The 12,033-nt window shown below is 40.4% G+C and overlaps 1 protein-coding gene across 13 annotated transcripts in view; it reads right to left on the bottom strand.

Annotated features, from left to right (window-relative positions):
• Nucleotides 1–12,033, bottom strand: part of spag17 (sperm associated antigen 17) — a 221,117-nt gene that overhangs the window by 49,082 nt on the left and 160,002 nt on the right. For 11 of the 13 annotated variants that reach the window (XM_069888414.1, XM_069888412.1, XM_069888421.1 and 8 more), the window contains 2 exons: nucleotides 8,165–8,255; nucleotides 335–395 (listed from right to left, as the gene is read on the bottom strand). In XM_069888414.1, the coding sequence (XP_069744515.1) occupies nucleotides 335–395; nucleotides 8,165–8,255 (152 nt within the window). The remainder of the gene's footprint in view (nucleotides 1–334; nucleotides 396–8,164; nucleotides 8,256–12,033) is intronic. The other 2 variants (XM_069888425.1, XM_069888424.1) reach the window with 1 other exon arrangement.

Here is a 12,033-nt window from a genome sequence, read left to right as displayed (position 1 = left end):
GAGGCATTTTCCACCATCAGGAGGATCTAACACTAAGAGCCATGGATGAAAGGTCAGCCATTTGAAGGGAGTTTGTTATTCAGAAGCCCCTGAATCTTTGGAATTCTTATCCAGGGCTCAATTGTTTAGTTTTGCAAGGACCGAGTCAGGATTTTAGGACTGTAAAATAATCAAGGGAAACATGGATCCAGTGTGAAAGTAAGGTCAAGATTAAAAATCAGTACAATGATAGATGGAAGACCATATGGCCAATTTCCTATCTTATTGTTCCTGCAATTCTGTAATTTCAAACTGGTCCAATCTCTGAATTATTGTAATATGTTGCATTACTCACCCATCTCCGAGTCACAATAAGGTGATGAATTGCACATTGGTAAATAATCCATATCACACCTCTGTACAAAATAAAAATATTAGATCATAAGATATAGTATCAGAAGTCAGCCATTCGGCCTGCTGAGTCCGTTCCACCTTCGAGTACTCAGCCCCACTCTCCTGCTTTTTCCCCATAATCTTTGATCGGCCCCTGCCATCAACTCTCTTATATTCAGATGGAAGATGTACTTTTATTTACTAGCGTTTTGAATCCTCCTCATGCACTTTGTGTTCTAACCTTTCATATTCATTTCATTCTGTTCTTTAAATAGCTGCCTCTTTGTGATATCTTTTTGATCTGTACCACACTTTGGTCAACATGAGTTGTTTTAAATGTGCTATATAAATAAACTGAACAGTACACCATACTCCAAGTGAGGCCTCACCAACACATCCCTGGTCTTATAACCCTCTCCTTACAAATGCCAAAGTAGCATTCACCTTCTTCACCATTGACTCAACCTGGAGATTAAACTTCAGGGTATCCTTCATGAGGACTCCCAAGTCCCTTTGTACCTCTGAATTTTGAAATGTCTCCCCATCCAAATAATAGTCTGCCCTTTTCATTCCATCCACTAAAATGCATTCCAATATTTGTATTTAATTTGTCACTTCTTTGTTCATTCTCCCAATCCAGGTCTTTGCAGCCTCTCCATTTCCTCCTCACTCCCTGCCCCTCCACCTTTCTTTGCATCATCTGCAAATTTAGCCACAAAGGCATTTACTATTCTGCAATCCAAATCATTAACATATAATGTGAAAAGAAGTGGCCCCAACACTGACCCCTGCAGAACACCCCTGGGAACCAGGAACCAACCAGAATAGGATCCCTTTATTCACAATCTATGTTTCCTGCTGATTAGCCACTGCTCTCCCCATACTAATATCTTTACTCTAATTCCATGAGCTCTCATCTTGTTAAACTGCCTTTTGAAAATTCAAATATACAACACCCACTGCATCTCCTTTGTCCAGCCTTGTGGTTTCCTCAAAAACTTGCAGTCGGTTTGTCAGGCAAGATTTTCCCTGAAGGAATCCATGGTGACTTAGGCCTATCTTGTCATGTGCCTCCACAACCTCATCCTTGACAATCGACTCCAACAACTTCCCATGATAGGCTGACGGGCCTATAATTTTCATTTTAACTCTCTCCCTCCCTTTTTAAATAGCGTAGTGACCTTTTGCAATTTTCCAGTCCTCTAGATCTGTAGCAGAATCTGTTGATTCTTGGAAGGTCATTACCAATGCCTCCACAATCTCTAAAGCTGCTTCTTTCAGAATCCAAGGGTGCCTTCATGCTGGTCTGGGTGACTTATCTACCTTTGGACCATTCAACTTCCCAAGCCCACCTTCTCTCTGGTGATTATGACTACATTCACCTCTCATCCTGACACTGTACACTGCTTATGTTTTCCACAGTGAAGACTGATTCAAAACAATCCATTCAGTTCCTCTGCCATCTACTTGTCTCCAATTACAATTTTTCCAATGTCATTTTCAATATCTACTCTTGCCTCTTTTAAAAAAAACTCTTAATATATTTAAAACACTTTGAATAATATCCTTTTTGATATTCTTAACTGGTCTCCTTTCGAAGTTCATCTTTTCCTTCCTAATGGCCTTCTCAGTTGCCTTCTGTACACTTTTAAAAGATTCCCAGTCCTGTCTCTCCCCACTAATCTTTGCTTCCTTGTCTGCCCTTTCTTTTGCTTTGAGTTATTGTGTCGGCCACAGTTGCATCATTTTTTCCATGCAAATATTTCTTTTTTTAAAAAAAAATATATCTGTCCTGCACCCTCAAAATTTCTTGCAGAAATACCGGCCAGTGCTGCTCTGCCCACCTCCCTGCTCATGTGCCATTCCCAATGAGCTTTTGCCAGTTCCTCTTTCAAACCTCCGTAGTCCACTTTATTCTACTGGAATACTGGCACCTCTGATTTTAGTTTCTTCCTCTCAAACTGCAAATTTATCATTTTATGTTAAGCTCATTTATCAACCTGGTTTCATTAACAAAACCTAACCCAGAATTGCCATTTCCATGGTCAACTCAACCACAAGGTGATGAGGAATGACCACCCGTCACTACACATCAACATCTCTGTAGTTAAGAGGGTGGAGAGCACCAAGTTCATTGGAGTTCACTTAACTAGTTACCTATCGTGGACACTCAACATCTCCTCACTTGTCAGGAAGGCACAACATCAACTGCACTTCCGGAGAAGACTGAAGTGACCAAGGCTACTGGCCACCATTATGTCAACTTTCTACAGGAGCTCTATCAAGAGTGTCCTGGCTGGCTCATCACAGTGTGGTACAGTTGCTGCAAAGAAATGGATCAGGGGTCAATCCACAGGACCATAAGAGCGGTTAAAAAAATCTACTGGGATTGTTGTTTGAGAGGGCACAAAAAATCATTGAGGACCCCTTCCACCCTGCACACAGCATCTTTCAGTTGCTCCTGTCAAGAAAGAGATACAGGAGGATCAGAGCTGCTGTCACCAGGCTGAAGAACAGCTTCTTCCCACAGGCAGTGAGAATGCTGAATGACTAAAGGAAGTGCTCACACTCACCCTCTAAGACTTTCATATGTACAAAACAATATTTATTTATTCATTTGTATTGATGAAATACTTGTCCTGCATATGTATTGTTTGTCTATATATGTGTTATGTCTGGAGTTTGTCAGCATGTTTTGCACTGAGGATTGGAGAACGCTGTTTCATCGGGTTGTTCTTGTTTAATCAGATGACAATAAACTTGACTTGACAAAGCTGTTCTCAGATACTTATCCTGAAGACGTTCAATAAATTTCTTCTCTTTGGATCTAGTACCAACTTGGTTTTCCCAATCACACAGCATATTGAAATCCCTCATAACTATTGTAACATTGCCCCTTTTGCACACCTTCTCTAGCTCTCTCTGTAGCTTGCATGTCACATCCTGGCTATCATTTGGAGGCCTGGTTACAATTCCATCAGGGTTTTATTTATCCTTACCTTTCTTAATTCTACCCACAAGGATTCTGTATCATCTGATCCAATGTCTCCTCACTCCAAAGATGAATTCCATTTTTAAACAGCATAATCACCTCACCACCCCTCCCCTCCCCTCCCCATAACAGACCTCCTTTTTGTCCTTCCGATACACTGTGTATTCAGGGATATTTAGTTCCCAGCTGTGGGCATCTTTCAGCCACGACTCAGTGATGGCAACAATGTCATATCTGCCAACATCCAGGTGTGTTACTAGATCATCAATCTGATTTCTTACACTGCGAACCTTTAAATACAAGATCTTCATTACTCTTTTCAATTTTGTTTCCAAGGTACCCAAATAAATCCTTAATCTTACACTTGCATATGCCCTATTGAATGCTTCTCTTCCTGTGATAGATTATGTTTTTGGGAGATAAAGTGTGGCAGTTTTTTTAGTATAGACCACATACAAACACTTCAAAACAGATCTCTTTAAAATACTGGAGCTCTGCTCAAGCTAGACAGGCCGGTGCCAAGAGCCTTTGCAAAAGCTTTGGGGAGTGGCCAAGGGACTTCACTAATGGATTGTCCGTTTGAAAAGCAACAGATGAAAGAACTCGGAGGAGTAGGTTCGGAGCCGCAGGCTGTCTGGGAGTGCTGCTTGCTGTTTTAAGAGTGTCATGAGGGAGTCAAACAGGCTTTTCTCTGAGAGAAAGAGAATTCAGTTCTGCAGTTTTACAGTCAGCAGTAACAACTGGGACTGGAACAGGACAAGCTGGCAAACTTGTGGAAAAATCCCATTTGGAAGACAGGTTGTGAATTCTTAGTTCAGCCTGGTCAAAGCCCTTGTGGTCCATACAAGAGGAGAGGACTGGCTGCATAATGTTTCACTTGAAATAAGGGAAACAAAAAGGAACTCTGTGGTGACCTGAAAGAAAGAGATTACCATCTGGATTTATTATCTGATGGGGCAAGTTTCTTTGGCAAGACACTGAAGTGGCTGTTCAGAAGGAATCAGTTGTGGGTGTCCAATGAGAAACAAATCTCTATCTGAAAACTGACAAGAACCTTCCTGACTGGTAACCATTTACCTTTCAAGCACCAAAACCTGGCGAATATCATAAACGTTAAATTCTGTGCACAGTCTAAGAATTGCCTGCAACCAGTGAAATTGGAGGAATGAGAAGTGAGATTGGACTGTGAACCAAAGAACTTTTCTGAACTTACATGTGCGCTTAGAATTAGAAAGGGGTTGTTAGGTTAAGTCAATCAATAGTGACAAGTTAAAGTGTGATTCTGTTTTCATGTTTAAAGATAATTAAAAAGCAACTTTTGTTTAAGTAACCATTTGTCTTGGTGAATTTCTATTGCTGCTGGGCTTTGGGGTCCTCTGGGCTCATAACAGTCCTCATAATCTCACTACACAGTCAGTCTACTTGTGTGTCTTCTGCCCTTTTCACTGCCCTCTCATTCTGGATCCCATCCCCCTGCCAAACTAGTTTCATCCCTCCCTAGCAGCTCCAGCGAACCTGCCCTACAAGGTATTAGTCCCCCTTATGCTCAAGTGCAACCCATCTATTTTGTACAAGTATTTCCTTCCCTATAAGGGATCTTAATGATCCACGAATAGAAGAATATATTGGATGGCTGGAGTACAATGCTGTAAATACAAGATAATCTACTCTGGAAGAAAAAATAGTAAATCAGATTATTATTTAAATTGTGAAAGAATAGAAGAATGTAAAAACTTGAAGCAGGAGTGAGTCATTCAGCCCGTTGTGGCTTCTCTACCATTAAATCAGATCATGGTGGATCTGGCATTGGACTCGGCTCTACCCATTGCCCTTTCCCCAAAATATTTGTTTGAAATAAATTCAGTGAGATAGCTTCCACTGTGGCTCTGAATAGAGAATTCCACAGATTCACCAATCTCTGGGAAAACTGTTCATCTTCATCCTAAACCTACTCCCTGAAATCCTGAGGCTATTTCCCTTATTTCAGTGGAAACAATTTATCTATACTGCATATTGTATAGGACCTGCATATACCATTGTATAGGACGACTCTGTATAGGATGACCCCGGAATTTCCACCTAAAATGTTGGTTTTGATCAATACCCTTTGACTAAGATGACCCCCTCCCCCAAAAAAAAAATCTGGCAATTTCTGCTGACCAGTGGATGCTGTTAAAAGCAAATCACAACATTTTAATAACAAACAATCATTTAAAGGTTTAAATTTTAATTGTATATTTTAAAAGAAACCACTGTTGGGTCCTGTATAGGCCGTTTAAAGTCTGTACAGTGTCAACAGCATTGAGACCAGGTAGATGGTCCCTGCGGAGGAGTGCTGAGATTTTGCAAATAACTTAAGGGGCATGCTTGAGATTGCATTAGAGCCGGCAGGAAGATGGTAGCGGTATTGTGACTTCATCGAGAAGGTAAGAATTCTAGACTCTTTGTATGGGATGGCCTGACTTTAAGGAGAACATTTTAAGTTTTGCAGATCATCCTTTACAAAGGCATATACCGTCATTGTTTTTCAGTGAATCAGGAAATTATATTAGGCTTGCACACATTGATCTGACTAAATGGCATAAAAGATGAAGGCCTCGTGCGTTAATCCAGTTTTTTATGTTCTAACTTGTATTACACTTCCTGGCAGACCCACAGACGTGACAACATAGTGGAAGAAAGAGGTAAGGTATTGATTGAGAGTCCTCAGACTTTTGATTCCAGCCCTCTTGAAGTCTTGTGGCATGAAATTAAACCCACTAAGGAAACTTGCTGATGGGGATTACTTATCATCTTCTCCCAGACAATGAGTCTGTACTTCTCCAAGATGAACAATCCTCAGAGTAGCAAGTAAATATATTCTGGTTGAGGCACCACCACTGACGAAACCACAAAGGACATAGTTGCAAGACTAGACATGAGGCATTTTGGATCAGTAGGGGCACAAGTATTTTCCACCACAATCTGCAATTATGACATGGTTCTCAATCCACCCAAGGATTTGGCCCTGATTCAACTAACAGATTCAGTGAACATGCTGAGAAAAGCTGGATGCAAATAAGCTGCAACAGAGTGTGCAAGTTGAATTGCAAATGCTCGACAATCTTATACTAAACAGGTTACATGAAAGGACTGCAATTCTACCACCTATTTTTTGGTAAAGTTATAGAGGTGTTGGAAATAGGAAGTTGCACTCCATCGTATGTGGCAGAGTCCAGCATGTTCAAGTGCCAAAGATATAACTGAACCATTTCCAACCACCTTCAGTTCGAAGTACCAATAGTACCATTTTCATCAATGTCCTCCTTTAGATTACATGATTATAAGTGCCTGATGATTCCAGAAGCCCATCAACAATAAACAATACAGACGACCTATATGCAGAAAGGGGCTGATGAATGGCAAGTAAGATTTCTGCTGCACAAATGTTAGAAAATGAGCATTTCACACAAGAAAAATCTAACCATCTACCTTTGTCAAACAATGGTGTTGCCATTGTATAACCTCCTTCCCTACCACTCCTGACAACACTATTATCATTTGAAGGACATCACTGATAAAAGCTGTGCTCGACCAACCATTTAAAAATTGTGGCTACTAGAAGAGGTATAGAATGGGCATTTTGCAGTAAGAGACTGACTTTCTGGTTTCTCAAGCTTTTCACCATTTACAAAGCACAAATCAAGAGTGTGACAGAATATTTCAACTTGCTTTAATGAGTTCAGCTCCAAAATTTTTCAAGAAGATTATTGTCATCCAAGTTAAACAGTCTTTTTAATTGGAAACCCATCTTTTAACTATTCACTCCTTCCAGCATATTTGAAATTATTCACCAAAAAACCTTTAACCTTTAAAGCCAAGAAGTCAAGAATAAACAGTAATATGAGAACAACACTATTGACAAATTTCAACAACATGACTGGCTCTAAATCCTGGAACTCTAATTAGGATCTCTATGGGAACAGCAAAGAGATAAACCACCACGTTAACAGTGTTAACTGCCTTAACTATGAATCCATCACACTACATCAAAAGGCTCCCATAAATACAGCTAAGCTAAAAGGGTAATTTCTTTGTGGGAACCCATGCGACAAGAAAGGGAGTTTCAGGGACAGGGCTTCTGAGTTTATTTGTCACATTATACCTGGTACAGTGAAAGGGGCTCTTCCATAAGCAATCTAACTGGTCAACTCTGACATTCATACAACTGTATAAAGTAGAAGAACAAGAGTAAAATTATAAAGGTGGAGAGTTAAAAATAAATAAAAATTGGGTGTTGCGTGATTGGCGGACTAACGGCAAGGCACACCAATTTTCTGTTCTTTTTCTTATTTCTTTTCTATGATTTTATTTTGCCGGTTGCTAGAATTGCAGATAATAGGGGGTTTACCGTAGACAGAAAGTGTAAAAAGTACAGGAAAAGCAGATGGTCATATTTAATAAGAAAGAATTTGCTATGAGCACCTAAGAAAATTTTGTAAGCTTTTGCTAGTGTGATTACTAAAATAAAGCACAGAAGTATTGTTGCAATTCTTAATAATCCTCAGCCATTAACTTATTCTTCTCAAATAATTCAATTACGTTTCAACAGTATAATCTGCAATTTTTAATATCAGGACAACTATTTATTGAAACATTAATATTCCTTGGCTTCCCCGAAACAACTTCATTTTGACAACATTCATGTTGTTAGAATTTGTATAATTTCATATTGCATGTAAATAAAGATGGCTATCCTTTTGATTAATTTAAAAAGACTTAGTGACCTAATATATTTAATAAAATAATTTGAAGCAATACCTGGGATGTGTTCGGCTCAGAAAGAAAGTATGGTGGGACAATCTTGTTCTTCAGAGCCAGTTTGGTGGCCTTTTCTACTTCAAGCTCTTGTCTAGATAGTGCATACAAATGATCACATCGGTCATTGAAGTTTACACAAAACAGCACTGTATGTGAAATCAAGCAAAAACTCTGCTGCTTGCACTTGACAGGTATTCCTTCCCCATCCCCTTCACATTCATGTATCTTTTTAGAAGCCTTTTAAGTGCCACTAACATTGTTGCTTCTACCTCTTGTCCTGGCAGCCCATTCCAGGTGCCCCCTGTATAAAATATTTGCCCAGCACATCTCCATGAAACTTCCTCTGTTTCACCTTAAATGCATTTGCTCTGGTGTGTGACACTTTTACCCTGAGGAAAAGATTCTGAGTGCTCACCCTATCAATGCCTCTCATTATTTTATAACTCTATCAAGTGACAATCAGCCTCCTATGCTCCACAGAAAACAATCAAGTTTATCCAATCTCTCCCACTAGCTCATGCTCTCTAAACAGGCAACATACTGGTAAATACACAAGTGCTGGAGAAACACAGCAAATCCGTGGTGTCATCTCCTGAGTTTCTCCAGCACTTTTGTGTATTAACTACATTCATAGCATCTGCAGACTTTCTTGCTTCACAACATACTGGAAAACTTCTCCTGTGCTTGTTCTAAAGTTCACATATACTTCCTGTAAAAGAATGATGAGAATTACAGAGTATTCTGAGTGTGGCATGACCAAAATGTTACCTTGCTGCAACATGACTTCTCTACTTTTAAACCCAATGCTCTGCTTAATGAAAGCCGACCATCCCATATGCCTTCTTTACCACCCCACCTACTTGTGAGGCATTTTTCAATAAGCTATGGACCTGGACGTCCAGATCCCTCTGCATATCAAAGCTTTTAAGAGGCCAGCCATTAACTGTATACATTCATCTTATATTTGATCTCCAGAAATGCAAGACTTCATACTTGTCTGGATTAAACTCCACCTGCCATTTCTCTGCCCATATCAGTAACTGACCTCTACCCTAAAGGTTGGCATAAAACCATAGAGATGTTTTGACTTCTGAATTTCGATTAGAGGTAATACTGATATTTACACAAAGAAACATTTTTAAAATCAATCTGCTAATCTGGACCTGTATTTTCCTGTTCTGTCATTACATATATTAAAATATGGAATCAGCACTGAAACAAAGCAAGTCAAACATTTAAACTGATACTAAATATTGATATAATAAAGGACTATTAACCCTAGCAAATCACCTTTCAGAATTAATTACCCATATGAAGTTGAATAAGTGCTTGACAAAGTCTAAATATGAGGCTTAGATTTTTTTTTAAACTTTACAAAATCTCATTCCCATAACCAAAAACACAACTCTCAACTATTGGGCAACAAAGGAAATTGCAATGTTAGAGGATTAGGTATTCATTTCATAATTAATTCAAAAACCACAAGTCTCTACTTTTTCTCTGGGTCCTGATAATATAGAATTATTAAGATGTGCTCAAAGACTAATTGATACATCTTTTGAAAGATTTATTCCCCAGTGAATAGGGAAATGTAAGAAATAATCATGCAGTTTGTCTGTTTTTAACACATAAATATGAACTTTGTAGCTGAAGACTCTCCATGATGTCATGTTAATAAACTCTTCAAACAAATCTCAAAGTTTCTGCCTTTGAGTTAACTTCTGTGATACTACACTGCCAAATATGGTTACTCAGTTAAATATTGCCAAATGAGTGAACTAATTTGTAGTAAAAACAGAGAAATGCTGGAAGAAGTCAGCAAGTCTTGCGGCATCCATAGGAGGAAAAGATATACAATTGACATTTCAGGGCTGAGCCCTTTGTCAAGGTATGAGCAAGAAGCAGGCAGCCTCATGAAAAAGGCTAGGGGAGTAGGGAAGAATGGGTTGGGGGGTGGTGGTGTGGGAGCATCGGCCAGCAGGCTGTGATGATGCGCTGTGGTACATCACTCGACCACCAGGTGGCCTAGAGACATGGTACCCAGCCTAATGACATCTGACCACCAGGTGGGCCCAGAGGGCCCATGGTATAAAGCCAAGGTCCCGACTGTGTGCTCTCTCTTTCTCCCTGGGATCACACTGTGAGTACAGCTAGCAGCCAACTAGATCTTTATGTGAGTGGAATAAAGCTGTGTTGCCCCAAACAGTGTTGTGCCTGTGTTTTCCTTTGGTGCAGCCTGCCACACAGGCTAAAGGTAATAATTAGATAAGGATAGGAGAGGAAAGGCAAGAACTGATCGGAGGAGGGGTGGCTCTTGGAATGCAGAGTTGGAGAAAAGGAGGCAAAAGGAAAGGGAAGGCAAGAGAGCGACAGATCAAGAGGAAAGGAGAACTTGGGATTTGGAGATATGGACAGACAGACAGGAGATATTACATTGCAACTAATATTATACTTTCTTTGTTCCTCAAATTGCCTTTCCTGGCTATTTGGTTTTTGCTGACAAAAGCACATCATGTGTTTAGATGATACAGCACCATCTCAATTCCTATTAAAAAGTAAAGCACAATGAACATTGGGAACTTGCTATATATTGTAAGGAAAGAAAGAATTAAATGTTTGACTCTCTGGTTCATGCACAAGATGGTTTTCCTGCTTTATGTACAAATTGGTGATTTTTATTGACATTTTGAAGCAGGTGGGAACCTCTGACTGTAGCAACGAGAGGTTGAAAATGTCCGTGAACACTCCAGCTAGTTGGTTGATGCAGATTTTCAGTATCCTGCCAGGTACGCCATCAGGGCCTGACGTCTTGTCGTTGCCCTCAGAGACAAATATCACAGAGACCTCAGCCTTTTCAGGGATTCTAGTAGGCACTCTTTGGTTCTTCTCAAAGCAAGCATAGAAGGTGTTCAGCTCATCAGGTAATGAAGCATCACAGCCTCTATAGTGTTTGCCCTCACTTTGTAGGCTGTAAGGGCCTGCACTCCCTGCCATAGCTGGCGTGCATCTGTCTCTGCCTGCCTCTGATTTAATTCAACTCACATCAATCCTAACTTTTCCACTCGATCTCTGTATGCTGTGAAATCCCTCGACCAACAATCCTATCCCTGAGTAATTGTTACTCCTCCCAGTTCAACCAACTCTGCTCTAGCCTGACAGGAAACAACCTCTACTAAAGACTTGTATGCCTGACCAATAATCCCTCCCTGACGAACAAATGCATCCTTGACAACCAATTCTGTTACTAACAACTCAACATCAACTGATTGCACCACCATCTGACCAACAACTCCCATCTCTACCCATTCTACCCCAACCAATCCATTTCAGCCAACCTTTTTCTTAACTTGATCTCTGAAAGGACTTCTCGAGTATCAAAGGCTGATTTCGGAACCTGATGCATGGCACAATGTTCAATCAAGCAGGACTGCACAAAATGATTGAGGGCCCAGAGCCCAGCAAGAGTTTAATATGCCTCCTCAAATTCAAAGCTATGATTTGTTTAGGATGTTGTGTTGGATGATTTTAGTTTTGACAAGATAAGTTCATTTCCTTTGATGGCATGAAAAGATGGATTTTTGTGGTATTGTGGAGGCATGCCATTAGGCAGGCGAACTGGTCCCGCATGTCACGCACGCGGCGGGGCAGCCGGCCAAAATGGCGCTGTCGGGCGTTTCTCCCTGACCTTGGTACCAGGCTCAGAAGCCCGCGCTCTGTGACCCATGTGATGCCCCGGCGATGTCAGGACCCCCCTCTGGGCTGGGATCATAAGACCAGCCAGGCAGTCCTCAATAAATGAGTTTTTGCTCACTGAACTCAACCCGTTTGGTTGTGGCGTTATTCAGTAAGCAGAGTAGCCGCCGCTACAT

Source organism: Narcine bancroftii, chromosome 7 (genome assembly GCF_036971445.1).
Source record: "Narcine bancroftii isolate sNarBan1 chromosome 7, sNarBan1.hap1, whole genome shotgun sequence".
NCBI classification, from domain to species: Eukaryota; Metazoa; Chordata; class Chondrichthyes; order Torpediniformes; family Narcinidae; genus Narcine; species Narcine bancroftii.
The sequence above is the reverse complement of the archived record's forward strand: the minus strand, read 5'-3'. Positions and strand labels throughout refer to the sequence as shown.